The sequence below is a fragment of the Ascaphus truei genome, chromosome 15 (genome assembly GCF_040206685.1).
Source record: "Ascaphus truei isolate aAscTru1 chromosome 15, aAscTru1.hap1, whole genome shotgun sequence".
In the NCBI taxonomy this organism is placed as follows: domain Eukaryota; kingdom Metazoa; phylum Chordata; class Amphibia; order Anura; family Ascaphidae; genus Ascaphus; species Ascaphus truei.
Window position 1 is genome coordinate 15,114,429 of NC_134497.1, and position 26,128 is coordinate 15,140,556.

At 44.8% G+C, this 26,128-nt stretch overlaps 1 protein-coding gene across 1 annotated transcript in view; it reads right to left on the reverse strand.

The window, feature by feature from the left end:
- NOL4L (nucleolar protein 4 like) overlaps nt 1-26,128 on the reverse strand; it is an 86,883-nt gene that overhangs the window by 42,129 nt on the left and 18,626 nt on the right. Inside the window, exons 3-5 of the mRNA XM_075571758.1 lie at nt 25,828-25,939; nt 24,895-25,001; nt 651-774 (exon numbers count right to left, since the gene is read on the reverse strand). Of these exons, the coding sequence (XP_075427873.1) occupies nt 651-774; nt 24,895-25,001; nt 25,828-25,939 (343 nt within the window). The remainder of the gene's footprint in view (nt 1-650; nt 775-24,894; nt 25,002-25,827; nt 25,940-26,128) is intronic.

Sequence of the window (26,128 nt, forward strand, 5' to 3'; positions counted from 1 at the left end):
GAGCAGGGGTACAGTCACACAGTGACCAGGGGTACAGTCACACAGTGAGCAGGGGTACAGTCACACAGTGACCAGGGGTACAGTCACACAGTGAGCAGGGGTACAGTCACACAGTGAGCAGGGGTACAGTCACACAGTGACCAGGGGTACAGTCACACAGTGACCAGGGGTACAGTCACACAGTGAGCAGGGGTACAGTCACACAGTGAGCAGGGGTACAGTCACACAGTGAGCAGGGGTACAGTCACACAGTGAGCAGGGGTACAGTCACACAGTGACCAGGGGGTACAGTCACACAGTGACCAGGGGTACAGTCACACAGTGACCAGGGGTACAGTCACACAGTGAGCAGGGGTACAGTCACACAGTGAGCAGGGGTACAGTCACACAGTGACCAGGGGTACAGTCACACAGTGAGCAGGGGTACAGTCACACAGTGAGCAGGGGTACCGTCACACAGTGAGCAGGGGTACCGTCACACAGTGAGCAGGGGTACAGTCACACAGTGAGCAGGGGTACCGTCACACAGTGAGCAGGGGTACCGTCACACAGTGACCAGGGGTACAGTCACACTGTGAGCAGGGGTGCTGACCCACACGTATACACGGTTTCCCACAGGTCTGCACACATTTGTGAGGCTCGTTACTCACCGTCTTCCGGACCCTGCAGGTTCTGGGGACTCCGCATCTTCTCGTCTTCACTGGGGCTCGCAGACTTGTCTACCCATCTGGGGTCATTCATGTCCGGCTCGTCACTGCTCACGGATAGCTCATCCTGAAACACAGGAGGGGGGGGGGGGGCTGTGAGAGCAGCCGGCAGAGGCTTCCCTAACCCCTGCGGTGCTGCACACCTAACTGCACCCATACTGCAAAAGCACCCGCACGGCACGAGCTTCCAGGAAAGGAAGGGTTAAAGTGCACACACCCGTTCAGTCACAGACACGGTGACACCCTCCTGTCCCCGGGTCACGTGATGGGGACGCGGGGAAGGTGCACAGACGTCTCCGCGGGGAGCAGCTCGCAGGGACATTACTCTGCTTGACATGTCTGCTGCCATCTCAGACTTTGTTCACTTCTCAAACAAACAGTAACGTTTAAATCCGGAAGTCCGGGTGCAGGACGGAGGCATCGCTAGGAAAACTCGCTCCACAAAATGTTACCTTGTATTTTAGGGGTCATCCCAGACAGTTCTAATTTAACCCATGAAGTGCACAAGCCAGGCTCCCTGTTCATCTCACTACCCCAGAGGGTAGGTAACAGGGGTACACAGAAATTCCACATTACCAAACAGTATAGGGGGGTCTCTAATGTATACACCTGCATAAAACACATCTCTGTCCTGGTAACTATTGGGCGATAAGACCTGATAAATAGCTATGCCCCTTTATCAGTATTGCAAAATGAAACGTTTTGAAAGGCCGTAACTTTTTATATAATACAACCTATCTCCCTGTGTGCTTCTCAGAAATAGCACCATGTACATCTCTTCTGTGTCACAGGCCCATCCATATGCACACACACGTTTATCACACATACATATATCGTATAAACATCATACACACGTGTACATTTGTCCCTACATATACATTTATAGCTACATATGAATACGTACGTCATATATACATACAACCTGCATATGAATACGTACATCACATATATGTCCTGCATATGAATACGTACATACATACATCCTACACATGAATACGTACATCATATATACATACATCCTACATATGAATACGTACTTCACATATATGTCTTGCATATGAATACATACAACATATGAATACGTACTATATATATACATACATACATCCTACACATGAATACGTACATCATATATACATACATCCTACACATAAATATGTACGATATATATACACATACATCCTGCATATGGATACATACATCATATATACATACATCCTACACATGAATACATACATCATATATACATACATCCTACACATGAATACTGTCACGTACGGCACACCTGTGAGCACGTGACCTGTATACGGGACAAGGGTTAATTCTCCACTCGCAAGTGCTCCCACTCTTCACCTCCGCAAAGGTCCCTCAGATGAGTAATATTTTCCCTAAATCTGTCCCAATATACCACCGTCACGAACAGCACACACGTGAGCATGTGACTTAGATCTGCAACCAGGGTTAATACACACAGCTACTCTAGCCAACCCGCCTTTCCCCTCCGCAAGGTACCTCCAATGAGTTAATATTAACCCCTTACTCAATTGCAGTCATATCTATATGCTTCCACCTCCCGATATAGTTATGCACATAAAAGATGTCAAATTAATATTTGCCAGGGTCCCAAGTCCCTGTTTATTATAGAAAAAACTATGCACTTTAAGGCGGCGTCCATAGAAACTTCGCCCGTGCGGAGGCGCGTACCATGGCCAGGGAAAGCACCCGCTTTAGCCGTCCGTGGGCGTGTCTAGGGGCGTGCCAGTGACGTCACGGAGCTGGTTCGCCCTCATTGGCGAACAACATTGGGCGAACCGCTCACGTGACCGGCCCGTCGCGCCAAGAAATCAGTTTTAACTGATTTCTTGCACAACGCGCGCCCCCTCCCGCTTCCGCGCGCACGCACACTGTATAGACGCGATCACTGCCTTTAGGCAGTCTGATCGCTCAACGTGCGGACGCGTCCGTCCATACCATGGATGCAGCCTAACACACAAAAATCCGTTGTAGCAAAATGTGTCTGAATATGGACATACTCTCTCCAGAGCGTGCAACAGTTCATTCCGAGCCCAAAGCATCACTTATTCAATGTTATATATATATATATATATAACTGTATGAACATACAGTAATATTTACAGTTGCTTTATATATATATATATATATATATATATATATATATATATATATATATATATGGCCGCGCTTATGGCGACGGCGACGTCACGCTGCGGTCGCTGGAAAAATAAAATTTATGTGACTTCCAGCGATCGCGACCAAGCCGTCTCGCCGCGCCTACTATAAGCGCACGCGACAGCGTCAATACATTTGTTTTGACGCGACATCGCGTCGCTGTCACTATAAGCGCGGCCTATAAAAATACAGTGCTGAAATTACAGAAAAGGGATCACAAGAACATACAATTACAGTAAATGCAGGACAGTTTCTCAAAATAAACGGATATAACATAAAAGAAAACCCTACACAGTACATTTCCCAAATGCCATAGGTTTTCTCCCAGAGAGGTCACTGGCACAGAAAGAGAAATCATGTTCAGTATTTGGTCCAAAATACACCCCTCTTGAAATCTCCTTTTCATAATCTTTGCCAAGACTTAAATACATTATTTCCCCATGGAAACAACACAAACCCAGCCCCGTCGTAAGTCAGCTGTTGGATTGACAGTTTTACGACAGAGTAAAAACGCTACAAAAATGATGTTTAGGTCCTGCCTCAATATCTAAACGTACCCTTAACGTCCCTTCTGTAATTCTTAGACACGTGAGCTACATTAACAGATTTGGGCGCTCAACGCTGTAGCAACGAGGCTAATCACGACCGTATTAATCCTAAACTTAAGCGACACATGGACATCTGCCCCATAGTACCTCAGTGTGTGGTGTGGTTGGATTTGTCTTCTTGTCACGGTTACAAAGATGTACCTGTTATTATGCAGAGGAGATGACGTTGCATGATATTCTCATTTTTAAGAACGTCACTCTTAGGTTGAATCCTTTTTTAGCCACGCCCCCTGAACCTTGCAGAACCCTCCAGAGAATGCTTTTGAAGGTAGCTCTAAAAGGATCAAGTTTATAAAGTGGTCACAATGGCCATGTTTTATTCCCACCTCTGGCCAGACAACTGCCCTTATCTCGAGACTCTATCAGCAACATACAACCCACCTGGCACATATAGTGGGCCATACAGGATAGCCTCCCCCCCCCCCCAATTAAGCTCTCTTTGAAGACGAGTACAAACCCAGAGGACCTGTTACACACCCAGCATATTGTATTTTTAAACCCAAGTTGTACCTTATTAAACACTGAAGCACCAGATGGATTAAAGTACATAATATGAATATGTACATCGTATATAGATCCTGCATATGAATACGTACATCATATATACATACATCCTGCATATGAATACATACATCATATATACATACATCATATATACATACATACATCCTGCATATGAACACGTACATCATATATACATACATACATACATCATATATACATACATCCTGCATATGAATACATACATCATATATACATACATCATATATACATACATACATCATATATACAGTACATACATCCTGCATATGAACACGTACATCATATATACATACATCCTGCATATGTGGTGTACATATAGAGCAGGTTTCCTATACGTGGTGAGAATCAGTATTCCCTCAGTACTTTCCACGTGACATGCGGAGCTGTGCCACGTGCGGAGCTGTGCCACTATACTACTACTCATTCTATGGCCTGCTGCCCCCCTAGATCCCTGAGGGGCGCAGAGGGCATGATGCAGGTTGAGGCCGCGCCTGGAAAACTCTGCGTCATTTCATAATCTGGACGCCGTTTGCATTAACCCGGGAGAACGAATACCACGCGGACGTGGAGAAAGGAGGACATCACTATACGAGCCCCCCGATTTGCAATAAAGCAGGGGGGTTCTCAACCCCAGTCCTCGAGACCCCGCAACAGGTCATGTTACCAGGACAGGTCGCCCTGCTTCAGCACAGGCGGCTCAATGTGCTCAACCTGTGCTGAAGCAGCCTCTTCGACTGAGCCACCTGTGCTGAAGCAGGGATAGCCGTAAAACCTGACCTATTGGGGAGTCTTGGGGATCTATGTACTGCGTGATATCATGTGTTAATGATTTGTAGAGATATGGAGTATTACATTTTCACTCTGGGTTTTCTTTCGTGTGTTTATATAGTGCCCGGGTATTTATACTTGTTAACTGGGTCCTTGTGACTTCCCCTCATGACTTTCCATCTCGGCTTAATCCTAGTGATATTCATATCTTATATGGGAGCTTCTGTACTGACTGCCATTTGTGGCAAATGGGAAAACGTATTACAAAAAGTAGCATGCAGCAGGAAGCTGTGTCGTAAAAGCAAGCCACTGCGAACCTACAAGAGAGGCATGGACACAGTCAGATCTAACATAAGGGTGGCACGTGAGTGTCCAGGACAGAGGCACGGACAAAGTCAGATCTAACATAAGGGTGGCACGTGAGTGTCCAGGACAGAGGCACGGACACGCTTAGATCTATCCAAAGGGTGGCACGAGAGTGCGCAGGACAGAGGCACGGACACAGCCAGATCTATCCAAAGGGTGCACGAGAGTGCCCAGGACAGAGGCATGGACACACCCAGATCTATGCAAAGGGTGGCAGAGATTGCCCAGGACAGAGGCATGGACACAGCCAGATCTATCCAAAGGATGGCATCAAAGTGCCCAGGACAGAGGCACGGACACACACATCTCTCCCAGGGGTGGCATGAAAATGCCCAGGACAGAGGCACACATCTCTCCCAGGGGTGGCATGAAAATGCCCAGGACAGAGGCACACATCTCTCCCAGGGGTGGCATGAAAATGCCCAGGACAGAGGCACACATCTCTCCCAGGGGTGGCATGAAAATGCCCAGGACAGAGGCACAGATCTCTCCCAGGGGTGGCATGAAAATGCCCAGGACAGAGGCACACATCTCTCCCAGGGGTGGCATGAAAATGCCCAGGACAGAGGCACACATCTCTCCCAGGGGTGGCATGAAAATGCCCAGGACAGAGGCACACATCTCTCCCAGGGGTGGCATGAAAATGCCCAGGACAGAGGCACACATCTCTCCCAGGGGTGGCATGAAAATGCCCAGGACAGAGGCACAGATCTCTCCCAGGGGTGGCATGAAAATGCCCAGGACAGAGGCGCACATCTCTCCCAGGGGTGGCATGAAAATGCCCAGGACAGAGGCACACATCTCTCCCAGGGGTGGCATGAAAATGCCCAGGACAGAGGCGCACATCTCTCCCAGGGGTGGCATGAAAATGCCCAGGACAGAGGCACACATCTCTCCCAGGGGTGGCATGAAAATGCCCAGGACAGAGGCACACATCTCTCCCAGGGGTGGCATGAAAATGCCCAGGACAGAGGCACACATCTTTCCCAGGGGTGGCATGAAAATGCCCAGGACAGAGGCACACATCTCTCCCAGGGGTGGCATGAAAATGCCCAGGACAGAGGCACACATCTCTCCCACGGGTGGCATGAAAATGCCCATGACAGAGGCACAGATCTCTCCCAGGTGCAAAATGCATAGTAGAATAGCCCCGAGGAGAAAAAGTCCAGAGGCTGTAAATTCTAGTCCCGGCTCATGGGAGCCGAATGGCAAATGCATAGAATCTGTGTGATCAACCATCGGGCATACAGCAGAGGAAGCATTCACAAACAGGACATGCGTAACAGGGAGATTTGTTTAGTAGGGAGCAGTCTCTGTCTGCAGATAACAGGGAATCACTCTAATGCTGCACAGACTGGGAGGAGATATTCCCTCTCACCAACACTTGGCGATTCTCTCTGTATATCGGAGTTATTGGTGAGGTCAGGGATACAGACCCCTCCTCCTGTTACTGTGGGATAATCATAAACCCAAGGAGGAGGGTGTGAGCTGCTGGGCTCTCATTGTGGCCTGTTTGTGCAGAGTCATAAGGCTGGAGCGTTTAAAGGGATGCAGAGACCTGAAGCACACGGAGTCTTCCAACATCACACAGGCAGGGAGGATACAGAGAGAGGCTTCCTCTATACACACACACTTATTCTACAGCAGTGTGTACAGTGTATCTCACACCTACCCTACAGCTGTGTGTGTATCTCACACCTACAGTACTCCACAGCGATGTGTGTATATATCACACCTACAGTTCTGTGTGTGTGTGTGTATCTCACACCTACTCCACAGCGATGTGTGTGTATATATCACACCTACAGTTCTGTGTGTGTGTGTATCTCACACCTACTCCACAGCGATGTGTGTGTATATATCACACCTACAGTTCTGTGTGTGTGTGTATCTCACACCTACTCCACAGCGATGTGTGTGTGTATATATCACACCTACAGTTCTGTGTGTGTGTGTGTATCTCACACCTACTCCACAGCGATGTGTGTGTATATATCACACCTACAGTTCTGTGTGTGTATCTCACACCTACTCCACAGCGATGTGTGTGTATATATCACACCTACCCCACAGCAGTTTGTATGTATATGTATATATCACACCTAACTCAAAGCAGTGTATGCGTGTGTGTGTGTATAGATATATAACACCTACCCCACACGAAGGTAGCTCTGACAAAGAAGACGTTTATACCGTGTGCAGGGCACGCAGACGTTTGTCCCGTGTGCAGGGCACGCAGACGTTTGTCCCGTGTGCAGGGCACGCAGACGTTTATACCGTGCAGGGCACGCAGACGTTTATACCGTGTGCAGGGCACGCAGACGTTTATACCGTGTGCAGAGCACGCAGATGTTTATACCGTGTGCAGGGCACGCAGACGTTTATACCGTGTGCAGGGCACGCAGACGTTTATACCGTGTGCAGGGCACGCAGACGCGTTTATACCGTGTGCAGGGCACGCAGACGTTTGTCCCGTGTACAGGGCACGCAGACGCGTTTATACCGTGTGCAGGGCACGCAGACGTTTGTACCGTGTGCAGGGCACGCAGACGCGTTTATACCGTGTGCAGGGCACGCAGACGTTTGTACCGTGTGCAGGGCACGCAGACGCGTTTATACCGTGTGCAGGGCACGCAGACGTTTATACCGTGTGCAGGGCACGCAGACGTTTGTCCCGTGTGCAGGGCACGCAGACGTTTATACCGTGTGCAGGGCACGCAGACGCGTTTATACCGTGTGCAGGGCACGCAGACGTTTGTACCGTGTGCAGGGCACGCAGACGCGTTTATACCGTGTGCAGGGCACGCAGACGTTTGTAGCGTGTGCAGGGCACGCAGACGCGTTTATACCGTGTGCAGGGCACGCAGACGTTTGTCAGGCACAATGAGTGTGTGTACAATCACGTGCGGCAAGTCACTGTGTCTGCCTATTCCTGCGGGCACTGCCATAACTCTGCCAAGATGTTATCCCCAGGAACAGATGTGTGTGTGTGTGTATATACGGTTTGTCTCCTGGCTTTGGGTTCCAGAACAGGCTCTGCTGATGCTTTAAGCCTATAAATAGTTAAATGCACACGTATGTACAATATATATCTCTAAATACACACCCAGCAGTGTGTGGAGAGAACTCAGTGGTTTTCACTGGATTTGCATCTAAACCCATGCTGTGCTTAAAATCTGTGTTAACAGCGAGCATTAGCTTATAAGGGTTCCATGTAAAAATGGATTTCAGGCAAAAAGGTGACACATTGTGCTCATTTGCATGTCATTTCCCAGAATCCCTTGCCGCAGTGGAAGCACTGTACGCTAGGTGATAATGGTGAAAGGCAGGGTTGCAGACCTCTCTGGCTGCGGCCACACGGCCGCGCTCATGCTTGAGAGTGGTGACGTCACCAACTCTCCAAGCATGAGCGCTCGGCTGTCCTGCATATTGTTTTTCAAGCGGTGGCGGGGGGCGTGGCCGTGCAGTGACTGGCGGATTGGTTGCTGAGGGTCATGTGACCCTTCAGCGTACCTCAAATCAATTTTATCTGTCTCACATAGCACCAGCGAGTGGACGGGCACAGGTGTGCGCCCGTTCATATTTACATTCACTAATGTAAACGCGCCAAGCGCGCACATCGGCAGCGTGGACGCAGCCTAAGACATGTGAATGTGCTCACAAGTGAGCTTTTTATTTGATATATATATATTATATACAGACGGACTGTACATGGATGTGTATATTTTATATATACACATACACACAAATACATACATAAATATATATATATCCCCTGTATATATCTGTTTATACGCACAATGTACAGTGTGTTTGTGTGTATATATATATATATATATATATATATATATATATATCTCTGTACCGTTAGCCGAGCTTAATAATCGAAAACAAATTGTCGATACCGTTCTGTGGCTAATGAAATGCTAAATCGCACAAATAAAAGTATTTCGGTAGCCACAGAACGGTATCGACTATTTGCTTTTGATTATATATATATATATATATATATATATATACACACACCATGTATATGTACATCCATGTACATGATATATACCCCTTGTATGTACTTACAGTATATATACCCCCTGAATATATGTACATTAGATATCTGAAATATATATATATATATATATATATATATATATATATATATATACACATACATACATACACGCAGTCAGATGCCCCAGGGGGGTGGTGATTATGTGCCACAATTGATGGGGAGGTCAGGGGTTCGTGTGTTCTTATATTTGAAAGCTCATGTCCCAAAGGTGGATTCCCAGTTTGGGTGTCAGTGAGGTTGTGTGCAGTTAGTAGGCGTGTGTCGGGTAAGTTATGAGTGTGCACTTAGTTGGCATGGGTTATGGGTGTGCATTTAGATGGGGTGGGTTATGGGTATGCGGTTAGTTGGCATGGGTTGGGTGGGTTATGGGTATGCTGTTAGTAGGCGTGGGTTGGGTGGGTTATGGGTGTGCTGTTAGTAGGCATGGGTTGGATGGGTTATGGGTATGCTGTTAGTAGGCGTGGGTTGGATGGGTTATGGGTATGCTGTTAGTAGGCATGTGTTGGGTGGGTTATGGGTGTGCTGTTAGTAGGCGTGGGTTGGATGGGTTATGGGTGTGCTGTTAGTAGGCGTGGGTTGGGTGGGTTATGGGTGTGCAGTTGGTAGGCGTGGGTTGGGTGGGTTATGAGTGTGCAGTTGGTAGGCGTGGGTTGGGTGGGTTATGGGTGTGCAGTTGGTAGGCGTGGTTTGGATGGGTTATGGATGTGCAGTTGGTAGGTGTGGTTTGGATGGGTTATGGGCGTGCAGTTGGTAGGTGTGGTTTGGATGGGTTATGGGCGTGCAGTTGGTAGGTGTGGTTTGGATGGGTTATGGGCGTGCATTTGGTAGGTGTGGTTTGGATGGGTTATGGGCGTGCAGTTAGTAGGTGTGGTTTGGATGGGTTATGGGCGTGCAGTTGGTAGGCGTGGTTTGGATGGGTTATGGGCGTGCAGTTGGTAGGCGTGGTTTGGATGGGTTATGGGCGTGCAGTTGGTAGGCGTGGGTTGGATGGGTTATGGGCGTGCAGTTGGTAGGCGTGGTTTGGATGAGTTATGGGCGTGCAGTTGGTAGGCGTGGTTTGGATGGGTTATGGGCGTGCAGTTGGTAGGCGTGGTTTGGATGGGTTATGGGCGTGCAGTTGGTAGGTGTGGTTTGGAAGGGTTATGGGCTTAGCAGTTGGTAGGTGTGGTTTGGATGGGTTATGGTCGTGCAGTTGGTAGGTGTGGTTTGGATGGGTTATGGTCGTGCAGTTGGTAGGTGTGGTTTGGATGGGTTATGGGCGTGCAGTTGGTAGGTGTGGTTTGGATGGGTTATGGGCGTGCAGTTTGTAGGTGTGGTTTGGATGGGTTATGGGCGTGCAGTTGGTAGGTGTGGTTTGGATGGGTTATGGGCGTGCAGTTGGTAGGTGTGGTTTGGATGGGTTATGGGCGTGCAGTTGGTAGGTGTGGTTTGGATGGGTTATGGGCGTGCAGTTGGTAGGTGTGGTTTGGATGGGTTATGGGCGTGCAGTTGGTAGGTGTGGTTTGGATGGGTTATGGGCATGCAGTTGGTAGGTGTGGTTTGGATGGGTTATGGGCGTGTAGTTGGTAGGCATGAGTTGGGTGGATTATGGGCGTGCAGTTGGTAGGCATGAGTTGGGTGGATTATGGGCGTGCAGTTGGTAGTCATGAGTTGGGTGGATTATGGGCGTGCAGTTGGTAGGCATGGGTTGGGTGGGTTATGGGTCTGCTGTTAGTTGGTGTGGTTTGGATGGGTTATGGGTGTGCAATTGGTAGGCGTGGTTTGGATGGGTAATGGGCATTCAGTTGGTAGGCATGGGTTGGGTGGATTATGGGCGTGCAGTTGGTAGGCGTAGGTTTGGATGGGTTGTGGGTGTGCAATTGGTAGGCGTGGGCTGGGTGAGTTATGGGTGTGCAGTTAATAGGTGTGGTTTGAATGGGTTATGGGTGTACACTTAGTAGGTATGAGTTGGGTGGGTTATGGGTGTGAACTTAGTTGGTGTGGTTTGGGTGGGTTATGGGCGTGCAGTTGGTTGGCGTGGGCTGGGTGGGTTATGGGCGTGCAGTTAGTAGGTGTGGTTTGGGTGGGTTATGGGTGTGCTGTTGGTAGGCGTGGGCTGGGTGGGTTATGGGCGGGCACTTAGTAGGCGTGGGTTAAGGGTGTGCACTTAGTAGGCATGAGTTGAGTGGGATATGGGCATGCTGTTGGTAGGCGTGGGTTGGATGGGTTATGGGGTGTCCAGTTGGTAGGGATGGGCGAGTTATGGGCATGCAGTCGATAGGTGCTAAGTGGGCACGGTTCAATATAGCAAAGTAGTTTCCAATGAATCAGAAGTGCCCTGCGCCCGCATGGGCTGAGGGCTCTACTTTAGGATGTGGGTGACAGGGATGGAGTAGGGTGACAGGGATGGAGTAGGGTGACAGGGATGGAGTAGGGTGACAGGGATGCAGCAGGGTGACAGGGATGCAGCAGGGCGACAGGGACGGAGAAGGGGGTGGGGGGGCGAGCAGAAGATGCCCACCTGCCCCCCTGTGCCCCTTTCACCTCCCGCGGTTGCCCTGCAGGGCGCTGACTGGCGAAGAGCTGATTAATAATCAACTGCACGGAGCCGGTCCATCGGTGAATGGATTAGGACAATGATAGCAGCGGAGGAGCCGCCGGATCTCGGAGTCACTGGCTGTTTGGATTTAAACAAGTGGGATGGAACCAGCGGCCGTTACCCGCCCGACCCCCAGCACCTGTATACACCCCCAGCCCCCTAACTGCATCCAGCACCTATCTACCTGTATCCCCCCCCCCCCCCCCGGTATATGTGCAGTATATATACACCCCCCTCCCAGCCCCGCACTGTATCACCCCCAGGTATATAAGTGCAGTATATATATACACCCCCCCTGGGGTCCCCACCTCAGGCCGGGTATCCGGGTGCTCGGGCTCCGGGTGTGACAGCTGCGCCCGGAGCTGCGGGGCTGGGGACTGCGCTGACGTCACGGCCACAGGAGGCGTGTCCTACGCGGGCCACCGTAGCCAGGGCAAGGGGTGTGGCTAGTGAGGCTGCCCACTGTATACAGTGAGTGTATCTATCTATGTGTGTTTATGTACAGTATGTATATATGCACACAGCCTGTACATATACACAGTATATATATATATATATATATATATATACACCTCCTATATTATATATACATATACATGCATATACATCCCCTGTGTATATGTACAGTATGTATGTATGTATGTATCTATATACACTCCCTAAACATATGCATATACATCCCCTGCATATATGTACAGTATATGTATATAAACACTCCATATACATGTATGCATATACATCCCCTGCATATATGTACAGTATATGTATATAAACACTCCATATACATGTATGCATATACATCCCCTGTATATATGTACAGTATATATCTATATACACTCCCTATACATATATGCATATACATTCCTTGTGTATATGTACAGTATATATGTGCCTATATGTACAATATATATATATCTGCATATATGTACAGTATATATCTATATGCCCCCTATACATATATGCATATACATCCAGTGTGTATATGTACAGTATATATCTATATACACTCCCTATACATATATGCATATACATCCCCTGTATATATGTACCGTATAAATGGGTATATACACACACATACCATCTATATATGTACAGTATATATCTGCATATATGTACATTATATGTACATTATATATATATATATATATATATATATATATATATATATATATATATATATATATATATATATATATATACACACACACACACACAGTGGTTGACAAATCACCAAAAAATCTACTCGCCACACAAAAAAATCTACTCGCCACCTAGTACCAAACGTGTGCTGCTTGGCCCTATATTTACTCGCCCGGGGGTTAAATCCACTCGCCCAGGGCGAGCAAATGTATAGGTTTGTTGAACACTGTATATATATATATATATATATATATATATATATATATATATATATATATATATATATATGCATGTACATCCCCTGTGTATATGTACAGTATATATCTGTGTATTTATGTATTGTGTATATATACACACACCCTGTACATCTAAACAGTATATATTTATATACACTCCCTATACATATATGCATATATATCCCCTGTATATATGTACAGAATATATATCTATATACACTCCCTATACATTATGTATATACATGCCTTGTGTGTATGTACAGTATATATCTGCCTATATGTACAGTATATATCTGCATATATGTACAGTATATATCTATATACCCCCTATACATATATGCATATACATCCCGTGTGTATATGTACAGTATATATCTATAAACATTCCCTATACATATATGCATACATCCCCTGTATATATGTACCGTATATATGGGTATAAACACACACATACCATCTATATATGTACAGTATATCTGCATCTATGTACAGTATATATATATATACACTCCCTATACATATATGCATGTACATTCCGTGTATATGTACAGTATTTATATATAAAAACACCCTGTATGTCTAAACAGTATATATTTATATACACTCCCTATACATATATGCATATACATCCCCTGTATATATGTACAGTATATATCTATATACACTCCCTATACATATATGCATATTCATCCCCTGTGTATGTGTACAGTATATAGCTATATACAGTTCCTATACATATTTGCATATACATCCCCTGTATATATGTACAGTATATATGGGTATATACACACACATACAATCTATATATGTACAATACATATCTGCATATATGTACAGTATATATCTAGATACACTCCCTATACATATATGCATGTACATCCCCTGTGTATATGTACAGTATATATCTCTGTGTATTTATGTACAGTGTGTATATATACACACACCCTGTACGTTGGAGATAAGTGACATTGGGAGAATGTGAGTGAGATAGGGGGGATGAGTGACATTGGGAGGAGGTGAGTGATGGTTGGAGATGAAGGACATTGGGAGAATGTGAGTGAGATATGGGGGATGAGTGACATTGGGAGAATGTGAGTGAGATAGGGGGGGGTGAGTGACATTGGGAGGAGGTGGGTGAGATGGTTGGAGATGAGTGACATTTGGAGAATGTGAGTGAGATATGGGGGGATGAGTGACATTTGGAGAATGTGAGTGAGATAGGGGGGGTGAGTGACATTGGAAGGAGGAGAGTGATGGTTGGAGATGAGTGACATTGGGAGAATGTGAGCGAGATAGGGGGGATGAGTGACATTGGGAGGAGGTGAGTGAGATGGTTGGACATAAGTGGCATTGGGAGAATGTGAGTGAGATAGGGGAAATGAGTGACATTGGGAGGATTTGAGTGAGATGGGGGGAGATGAGTGACATTGGGAGGAGGTAAATGAGATGGTTGGGAATGAATGACATTTGGAGGAGGTGAGTGATGGTTGGAGATGAGTGACATTGGGAAAATGTGAGTGAGATAGGGGAGAGGAGTGACATTGGGAGGAGGTGAGTGAGATGGTTGGAGATGAGTGACATTGGGAGACTGTGAGTGAGATAGGGGGATGAGTGACATTGGGAGGAGGTGCGTGATGGTTGTAGATGAGTGAGATGGTTGGAGATGAATGACATTGGCAGAATGTGAGTGAGATAAGGGGGAGATGAGTTACATTGGGAGTGAGATGGTTGGAGATGAGTGCCATTTGGAGAATGTGAGTGAGATAGGGGGGATGAGTGACATTGGAAGGAGGTGAGTGAGATGGTTGTAGATGAGTGACATTGGGAGAATGTGAGTGAGATAGGGGGATGAGTGACATTGGGAGGAGGTGAGATGGGGAGATGAGTGACATTGGGAGGAGGTGAGTGAGATGGTGGGAGAGGAGTAACATTGGGAAAATCTGACTGAGATAGGGGAGAGATGAATGACATTGAGAGGAGGTGAGTGATGGTTGGAGATGAGTGACATTGGGAGAATGTGAGTGAGATAGAGGGAGATGAGTGATATTGGGAGAATGTGAGTGAGATAGGGGAGAGATAAATGACATTGGGAGGAGGTGAGTGATGGTTGGAGATGAGTGACATTGGGAGAATGTGAGTGAGATAGAGGGAGATGAGTGATATTGGGAGAATGTGAGTGAGATAGGGGAGAGATGAGTGACATTGGGAGGAGGTGAGATGGTTGGAGATGAGTGACATTGGGAGAATGTGAGTGAGATAGAGGGAGATGAGTGACATTGGGAGAATGTGAGTGAGATAGGGGAGAGATGAGTGACATTAGGAGAATGTGAGTGAGATGGTTGTAGATGAGTGACATTAGGAGAATGTGAGTGAGATGGTTGTAGATGAGTGACATTAGGAGAATGTGAGTGAGATGGTTGTAGATGAGTGACATTAGGAGAATGTGAGTGAGATGGTTGTAGATGAGTGACATTAGGAGAATGTGAGTGAGATGGTTGTAGATGAGTGACATTAGGAGAATGTGAGTGAGATGGTTGTAGATGAGTGACATTGGGAGGAGGTGAGATGGTTGGAGATGAGTGACATTAGGAGAATGTGAGTGAGATGGTTGTAGATGAGTGACATTGGGAGGAGGTGATTGACTTGGGGGGGGGGGGGGGGAGTTGAATGATTTCTCCCATTAGCAGAGCAGGATCCCAACTCAATCTATAATCCAACCGCTCCCCAACACATCCTTCTCCCCCCCCCCCCCCCCCCAGCCTACCCTGGCCCACACCTTTATTGGCTGGTCCCACACGGCAAGTGGTGGCTCCTGTCTTTACTGTGGGAGCCATGAAGTACCGGACAGGCTGGGGGAGGAACAGCATGCCGCCGATGAACTGCAGGGCGGTCAAGAGCAGCCGGGGCACCTGAGGGCTGTGTTCGGCAACACAGAGATTTATGGGACACGACTGTCAGATGCTCGGCAGTGATTTACAGTGCTGCCAAGGGAACCAGGTGACAGCTAAATTCACTGGTTCTCCAAACCGGTAGACAGTTTAACACTTGGAACTTTCTTAAACATTAGATTATTGTCGTTATCGACGTTTCGGTCCCTGTTGGGAACAATGCCAATCTTTCAATCCCTTTTATTTAGCCAGCAATTATTTGTTCCCAGGTTATTGAGACTCGGGGTTGGGCTGAACATTTTTTGCGTTAGTATATAGCTTACCCATAATTTACAATAGAGGTTTTTATTAATCAATGAGTGAGGTCTTTCAGCTGAAATTTCTGTTTCAGGGACACTGTGGACATTTTTTAATTGTTATTCGTTTTGTGTGATGTACTTAATAAATGTCATACTTTTGTATGCTAGAGTGCTATAGTTGGGATACTTCTTTCTTCTCGTTAACACATATTAATTATCCCCAGCACCGTCAGTAGTGTATATTATTAACACTTGATTAACTGATTTTGGCACATGTTATTGGTGGGCTGTTGCAGGCTTTTCTCTGTGTTTCATATACTATATATATATATATATATATATATATATATATATATATATATATATATATAATCAACCCCACACTGATGAGACCCATCAAGGTGGAAACAGTCTGTCTGTGGGTGGTTTTCTGGGTATGCACCTTAACCCTGGCTGTGCTCGAAGCTGTGACCATGCAGCAAGCTTAAGCCTATAGGGAACCATGTTAAAAATGGTTATTGAGGCAAAAAGTGACACTGTGTGCTCATTTGCATGTCATTTCCCAGAATCCCTTGCTGCAGTGGAAGTGCTGTATGCTGGGTGATAATGGGGAAAGGTGGGGTTGCCGACCTGCCTAAGACATGCAGATGAGCATACAGCTATATTTGCATATTTGCTTTCCGGTGGAGGGTTTTTGTCACTTTTTTTACTCACCATAACTTAACTCAGTATTATGGTTTGGCCTATCCCATAAGCCTCTCTTGCATTCCCAGTAAAATCAACCCCACACTGATGAGACCCATCAAGGTCGAAACAGCTGTCTGTGGGTGGTTTTCTGGGTATGCACCTTAACCCTGGCTGTGCTCGAAGCTGTGACCATGCAGCAAGCTTAAGCCTATAGGGAACCATGTTAAAAATGGTTATTGAGGCAAAAAGTGACACTGTGTGCTCATTTGCATGTCATTTCCCAGAATCCCTTGCTGCAGTGGAAGTGCTGTATGCTGGGTGATAATGGGGAAAGGTGGGGTTGCAGACCTGCCTAAGACATGCAGATGAGCATACAGCTATATTTGCATATTTGCTTTCCTGTGGAGGGTTTTTGTCACTTTTTTTACTCACCATAACTTAACTCAGTATTATATATATATATATATATATATATATATATATATATATATATATATATATATATATATATGTATATGTATATATATATATATGTATATGTATATGTATGTAGAGGTATCTGTGCCGTGTTAGCCGAGCTTAATAATCAAAAATGAATAGACGATACCGTTCTGTGGCTAACTAAATGCTTTTATTTGTGCGAGCTTTCGAGATACACTGATCTTTTCTTCCGCCGATGTTACAATGGATAAAGCAAGAAAGGTTTAACTTAAAAACAGTGCATCCTGGAATGTATCTGTGACTGGAGCCTATCCCTCCCCCCTGTGCAATATGCGATTTATGACTTGAGGTGTTAAATGGTCCCTGATTGTTAGTGATGTAAGAGTGTGTGTGTATGTATGTACATATACATTTATAAAGCACCCACAGTGTATACAGCGCTTTACAAAAGGTTTGTGTAGTGGGAGTGTATACTAATGGTGTGGGTAGGTGTAGAAATGTAAGAGCGTGATGCATTACTATTAATGTGTGTAGATACTATGTGGTCCCTATTGGTATATAGATATGGAATTACATTGTGTATTTGTATGTGTAAAAGACATACATATGTGTGTATGTGTGTGCATACATATAACGCAGTATGTATAGACATGGCCTTTAGCACTCATGGGAAGAGCGTTCTCTTGTGTCAGTAGTGACTCATGAAACTGCGGTCTCGGTTTTGGCCACCATTAAGTGTCCCGAATATATAACAAAATAGAAGAGCACACTAAGGTGATTGCTTTGGTGTATTGCCTTTAATTAACAACAAATATGAAAATAAGCATGCAATGCATGCATTAAGAAGATGCTTAAGATTAAGCATGTTACTGATGGCCTCTGTTCTGGATTCGGACGGCTGGTGTAGTGGGCGGAGGTTACTGCACACGCCTCTCACGGCACACCACACTAGATAGTTGCTACTCATGCTTCAACTCACAGCTCATCCACCATTTAACCCTGTGTTTCCCTGTATCAAATATATTCCTTGTTGCCTGAGCAGATTGAACACCATGTCTGATACATCCTTCTTCAATAGGCTACTGTATGTATATATTTCTCAAAAAGATACTGTATATAAAGTGTCCCCTCTGTTGTAAACACATGTATCAATATACACTATGAATTGATAGTATACCTATGTAGAGCAGGATAGATAAAATAATATGCAGGATAAGAAAAGAAACACACACTTACATTGCCTGTACTGGTGAGGAAGCGAAAAAGCCCCGCAAAATGCATTGAGTTGAAGCATTAGCAGGAACTAGATATGTTCTGTCTGAGGATCCGCAGATTGACATCATCGGGATACCCATCGCCAGCAGGGCGAGAGCGTGGTTCCTGAGAGGCGCCTCTGAGCTACCTCTGCTCTCTACACCAGCCGTCCAGATCCAGAACAGAGGACTTCAGTTACATGCTTAGCATTTTCTTTGTGAGGGCATTGAATGTTTTTTAATATTCGTTGGGAGTAGAAGGTAATATACCAGAGCTGTCCTCTTGGTGTGTTCTATCTTGTTCTTATAGACACAGTGTTTCACAAGAGCCTGGGGCTCACAGCAATTGAAGAAGGGGGGCTTAGATGTAAAACAATGTTTTTGTCATTTACACACCTAGGGTGAATCAATATATCAATATATCGAAGCGCTAGGGGATAACTTTTTATAACTGATAATATATATATATATATATATATATTTTTGTCACTTTTTTTACTCACCATAACTTAACTCAGTATTATGGTTGGCCCATCCTTTAGCTTCTTTGCATACCCAGTTAATCAACCCCACACTGATGAGACCCATTAAGGTCGAAACAGCTGTCTGTGGGTGGTTTTCTGGGTATGCACCATAACCCTGGCTGTGCTCAAAGCTGTGACCATGCAGCAAGCTTAAGCCTATAGGGAACCATGTTAAAAATGGTTTTTGAAGCAAAAAGTGGCACTGTGTGCTCATTTGCATCTCATTTCCCAGAATCCCTTGCTGCAGTGGAAGTGCTGTGTGCTGGGTGATAATGGGGAAAGGCGGGGTTGCAGACCTGTCTAAGACATGCAGATGAGCATACAGTTGTATATATATATATATATATATATTATCAGTTTGCAAAGCCAGTATAACCAACCTCACACTGATGAGACCCATTAAGGTCGAAACAGCTGTCTGTGGGTAGGTTTACTGGCTATGCATCTTAACCCTGGCTGTGCTCAAAAGCTGTGCAATGCAGCCCGCATAAGCTTATAGGGGACCATGTAATATGGTTTTGAAGCAAAAGGTGGCACTATGTGCTCATTTGCATGTCATTTCCCAGAATCCCTTGGTGCAGTGGAAGCACTGTATGCTGGGTGATAATGGTGAAAGGCAGGGTTGCAGACTTGTCTAAGACATGCAAATGAGCACACAGTAATTTTTCCATTTGATATATATATATATATATATATATATATATTCCCTCACATGCTTTTCTCACTGCCTCAAAGTGTTGGGAAGGTGACAACTGGTGTTCAAGGAGATGTACAGTGACACTTGTGCTGGTGGGTTCAACCGTACTATGAAAGCTTGAACAATATACCTGGCTAAAGTGGGAAAGGCACTTGCCAACGTGCAAATCAGGTCGACATGGCAAATAAGGCCTCAACCCCCAAATATGTAAGACACCGAAATACAATGATAAAATGACCCTCGTTCTCCGGAGATTGGATTGTCCCCCGGCTTGACGGTGATCAGGAAGAAAGCCCGAAGGCAGAAGGGTGCAAGGAATCCCCGGAGGTTAAACATTCAAACCTCAATCTGGCTACCTACAAGTCCCGGACTCCCTCCAGTGGAGAAGCACTTCAAGAACTGGGAGACGAGCTTTAAAAGATTAAATGGGATGTTGATTGGTCTTGGTGAAGTAAGAAGAAAAGATCAAGTTTTCATTCAGCTCAAAAGCAGGCACCTATTATATTACAGGGGTACAGAAGATGGAAGAACGAGGGGCGAAGCATCAGTTGGCAAGTATGGATATGGCAACAGGAATAAAAGTGGAGACAGACTGGTAAAATTTGCAGAAGGTGAACATTTCTACACCATGAATTCTTCTAGAAGAATCCAAATAGAAAATGGACATGGTTTGGACCCAATGTAATTAAGAATTATATGGACTATATCCTAACTAACAACAAACACGTGATTGAAGGCTGCACAGTCCTCAACCATTTTGCCACAAGGAATGATTGTACATGGAATTCAAGTGATTCGGAATCCATGTTGTCTGTTACCATCCATTTTGTTTCCCCAGACTCTATGAGAACGATTGTATAATATATAAAAAAAAAAACACATTCAAGGGAAATAATTAATTTGTAGGAAACGTAGAACAAGTAAATTGTTTCTAATACATTTTGGGTACAAGATGAGGTCTGTCCAAGGCCAAGATAAGAGTCCCGGCTCTGTGCCCAGACTTTTCCAAGCATTGTTTAATTGTATTATTGTTTCATGCTAACAGGTCATGCATAGGTTACATTAATAGCTAGGATTTACTATATAAATCTGTTTTTAGAGTAGATACGCGAGAACGTAAAGAACGAACCAACAATACCACCGGGCAATGAACAATGCTTCATTCTCCACCCCTAGTATGTTTAGTTTATTTGTCAAAATGATCAAGAATGATCACAAAAAGATTCCCACTTATTTGCACACAGCCTAATAAACGTGATATTTAAACACAAGGGAGTGTATCAGTCCCTGCATATATATATATAATGCAAAAACCAGGAGGGGTAAAAAACAAAAATAATAAAATTTTATTAATTATTTATAACTCTTCTATATGAAAAAATTGTATATATACACTGAAATAAGATACTTTAAAAAGACACTGAAGTATGCCTGTTAGTTGCACAATACACATAAATGTGTCAGATTAAAGTCTTCTACACATAAATGGGGTAAGTATACGTTTATCCAATGGAAAAGGAGCAAGAAGAACCCAATATATGGTCTGTAAATAGCCCTATGCAGTGGGTTTAGACATTCACAAGTACAGGCATACCCCGCATTAACGTACGCAATGGGACCGGAGCATGTATGTAAAGCGAAAATGTACTTAAAGTGAAGCACTGCCTTTTCCCCACTTATCGATGCATGTTCTGTACTGCAATCGTTATATACGTGCATAACTGATGTAAATAACGCATTTGTAACAGGCTCTATAGTCTCCCCGCTTGCGCACACCTTTGATACAGGTAGGGAGCCGGTATTGCTGTTCAGGATGTGATGACAGGCGCATGCGTGAGCTGCCGTTTGCCTATTGGGTGATATGTACTTACTCGTGAGTGTACTTAAAGTGAGTGTACTTAAAGCGGGGTATGCCTGTAGTCTGTTGTATATACACTCACTAACTCCTAATGAAATACTAGAATAATTTGTATCACAATTCCGAGTGTGTATCTGCCCAAAATGTATCTATGAGTAGCAGATCAAACAAGATATTTCCCAAACTGTAGCAAGATTATGGCAATTTAGATGCGATTGTAGCCATCACATATCACATGTATTATATCACTCGGAATTGTGATACAAATGATACTAGTATTTCGTTAGGAGTTAGTGAGTGTATATACAACAGACTACTTGTGAATCGATTCGTTTGTTGCAAATTACAACTGAAGATGGAAAAAAAAGCTGATTAAGACAAAAATAATCAACATTAAGAACCTCAAGAATAATGGCAGAGAACTTCAACTAGAGCTGGGGGGGAAAGCACTTCAGCTCGCTCGAAACGCGTGGGGACACTAACAAAGAATGATGAAGAATTTACGAAGATTGCAGAGCAGCAAAAACTCGAGGAATCGCTAACCAAGAACAGGAAAATGTCAGACGAGATAAAGCACTAACTGTCGAAGATAACAAAAAGCTTAAAGTAGATGAAGCAGCGAGTTATGATTGGGAAGAGACTAATCGTCGCACTCAAACAAGATGACGGATCAACCATAAAAAAGTGGTGCACTTATCATAAAGAGGGCTAAGAACTTCTACATGAAATTGTACGCAAAAAACAGATCACGCAGGGCATAATCCAGCACAGGGAGGGCAAGGGGAAACCACAGCTGATTTGCCACTTCTGGAAGGACGCATCATGGCACAAGTAATGAAAGCCATGAAGAATGGGAAAGCTCCGGGGGGGGGAAGATGAAATGACATCTGACATTTTTTTAAAGAAGCTGTGGAGGAAATAGAGAAAAACCCTGACAAAACTCTTCACGTGCTGTTTGAAGAACAAGAGCATTCCCAGAACAATGGTGCGATTCCATCATTATCCTCGTCAACGAGAAAGGAGACAAACGAGACCTCCAGAACTACAGATCTATTTCCAATCAATCCCTTACAGTACAAGATTTGTTTTACGAAGATACTCACTAATCAATGGGGCAAGAGACCCCTGGACTTTGCTCCACCGGATGTTGTTTGTTTTTGTCTTCTTTTTAATCAGTTTTCTTCTTTCCGTCTTCTCATTCAGATGTCATTTGCTGTAAACCAATCAGTGATCGCTCTTTTGTGTCAAATCAGTTAAGGACAAGTGCAGTCTTTAATCCCGTTTCTTGTTAGCTAGGATACAGTCAATTTCATTCTTTATTACACTGGGTCCACCCCACATCCATTTCGAGTCTTCTTGAAGAATGAATGAATGTATGATGTAGACGTTTTTGATTCTACCAATCTGTCTCCACGTTCATTCCTGCTACCAAAACCACACTGACCAACTGATACTTCTGATACCACACTGACCAACTGATACTTCTGATACCACACTGACCAACTGTGTCTGCTGGACAGCAATCTTTGCATTGAAATCTCCCATAATGATCTTCAGGTGACAATTTCCTTTGTTGTTACGTTGGTTTGATTTCATGGTAGAAGTCTTCCACTACATTGTCTGTGTGACTGAATGTTGGGGCATACACGTGCATTATTTGAAGCCTGTTTATCTTTGTCAACTGAATGACGATTCTGGCTGCTTTTTCCGGTGAGCTTTCATACTTCACCATGTTGTTTCTCCATCTCCTCCTGGATGTCTAGCCGCTACCTGAAGCTTCACATATTCTTTCCCACTTCTACTGCAACCACTACACCAACACTCTCCCTCACTGTCAATAACACCACAATGTCGTCAGCACATCAAGCCCGCTGCCTAGCTGTTATCTTTGACTCTGATCACTCCTTCATTCCTCACATTCAGTCCCTCACGAAGTCCTCCCAGCTCCACTTCCATCATATCGCCAAGATATGCCCCGTTCTCACTCACGGTGCAACTGAAATCCTGATCCACTCACTCATCTTGTCCCACCTCGATTACGGCAGCCTTCTCCTAGGCTGGCCTTCCCCTGGTCCGCCTCTCCCTATTCTAATCCATCCAAAATGCTGCTGCCAGACTCATCTACCTTACTCACCGCTCCACTTCTTCTGCTCCACTATGCAAATCCCTACACTGGCTTCCCATAGCCTCTAGAATTACATTTGAACCCCTAGTAATGACCTACAAAACAACGCTTCTCCCCCCCTCCTTACATCTCGGCCCTCAACCAAAACGCCCCCTACGTTCTGCCCGCGACATCCGTATCTCCCCCCCCCCCCAACATTATCACTTCCTCTTACTTCCACCTGCGAGACGTCTCTCGTGCTGCCCTCTCTCTCTCTCTCGCTCTCTGGAATTCCCTAGCACGTACAGTACCATCAGAACCGCCCGCCAGGTATAAACTTAAAACTAGTTTATTGCATCCGACAAGGTATCAGAATAGTGCGACATTTTGAACCACTCTTCATGTGCTGGAAGAACCTGCGTGGTTCAAAACGTGGCGCTGTTCCTCTATCCTCTTGGCTGCAATAAACTGGTTTTAAGCTTATCTCTGTAGAGTGTGGTGGACTGTCGGTTGGTTTGTTTATATATATATATATATATATATATATATATATATATATATACACATACGTATATCCTACACACACACTTCCTATATAGCCTGTGGATGTCTGTGTATTGATGTATATATATGTTGGTGTTAACATATGTCTGTATGTGTGAGTATGTATCTGTTCATGTATGTGTCTGTACTTCATATAATGTATAAACATATGTTAATTTGTGGATATATATATATGTATGTGTGTGTGTATATATCTGTATGTTTCTATGTACATTTGTATATATCATTCCATGTTTATCTGTGACTCATTATATATACTCATTGTCTATAAAAACATTGATCAGTTAGTCTGTATATATCTATACATCATGTCAGGTGTACAGTATATAGCTTTACGTATAAACACACAACGTTCCTGACATCTGCTCACTGACCTGCTCCTGTGGACCCAGCAGTCTCATCCGCTTCAGGTATGTGGATGTAAGGGGCATGTTGTAGTCAATGGCGTCTGCTCCCAGGGAAGAGGTCAGCTCGTCATTATCTGAGACACAAACGAGAAAACACTTAGAGGTTCGGTTTCCGCTGAGCGTGACTGATTTACTCCCACAAGTGTCCTCTCTATAGCTGCAAACACCTGAGTAACTGCAGGTATAGCTGAATACCTTTAGGTGTCTGTATGTGCCTATATATGTCTGCATATACCTGACTATGTACTAGTACAGACGTGGCCAACTCCAGTTCCTCAAGTGCCACCAACAAGTCAGGTTTTAAGGATATCCCTGCTTCAGCACAGGTGGCTCAGACAACTCATCGGTGGCCCTTGAGGACTGGAGTTGTCCACGTCTGTACTAGTACAACATCTGTATGTAACTGTCTCTATATATCCATATCTATCTATATATATATATATATATATATATATATATAACTACACACATGTATATATACCTGCCTGTATTAGATATATTTCTATGTACCATTATATGTGTCCCTAAAAGTTGCAGTGGGACTCATATTTGGGAGTCATATTTGTCACTAGCAAATGTAGTGGCAGAGGGGGGTCACCCTTCCATTGCAGGTGCCTCTTCCCCGATTCTTCTCACGGTCCTTTTCATCCCTTCTCACTCTGCCTCTCTATATTTGAATACGGGGCAGTAACATTGTCCAATGAATCACACCCCAAACTCAACTACAACCAAGGAGATGGGAGCGGGTCACAGTTCTCTAGTAAAAAGAATTCCAGGTGTAAATCTAAAGTAACGTAATGAGCAGGTGGGTCCAAAAATGCTTCCTCTTTGGCATAAACCAGAACCAAACGACATCACTTTATTCTGTATTCTCCCAGCGGCTGCAGAACTCATCCTTACCTGTAGCGGTAAGATCGCTGGAGTTTAAATGCATCCTTTTCTGGCACTCTGTACAACTCATTAGGAATCTGGTCACAGCCTCTCTGGGTAAAAAAGCGTATGTCTCTGCAATCTGCAAAAGGCACAGCGCTTCCATGTATAACAAACACTTATACTGTACTGTATATATATATGGCAAATGGAAATATTACTGTGTGCTCATTTGCATGTCTAAGACAGGTCTGCGACCCTGCCTTTCACCATTATCACCCAGCACACAGTGCTTCCACTGCAGCAAGGGATTCTGGGAAATGACATGCAA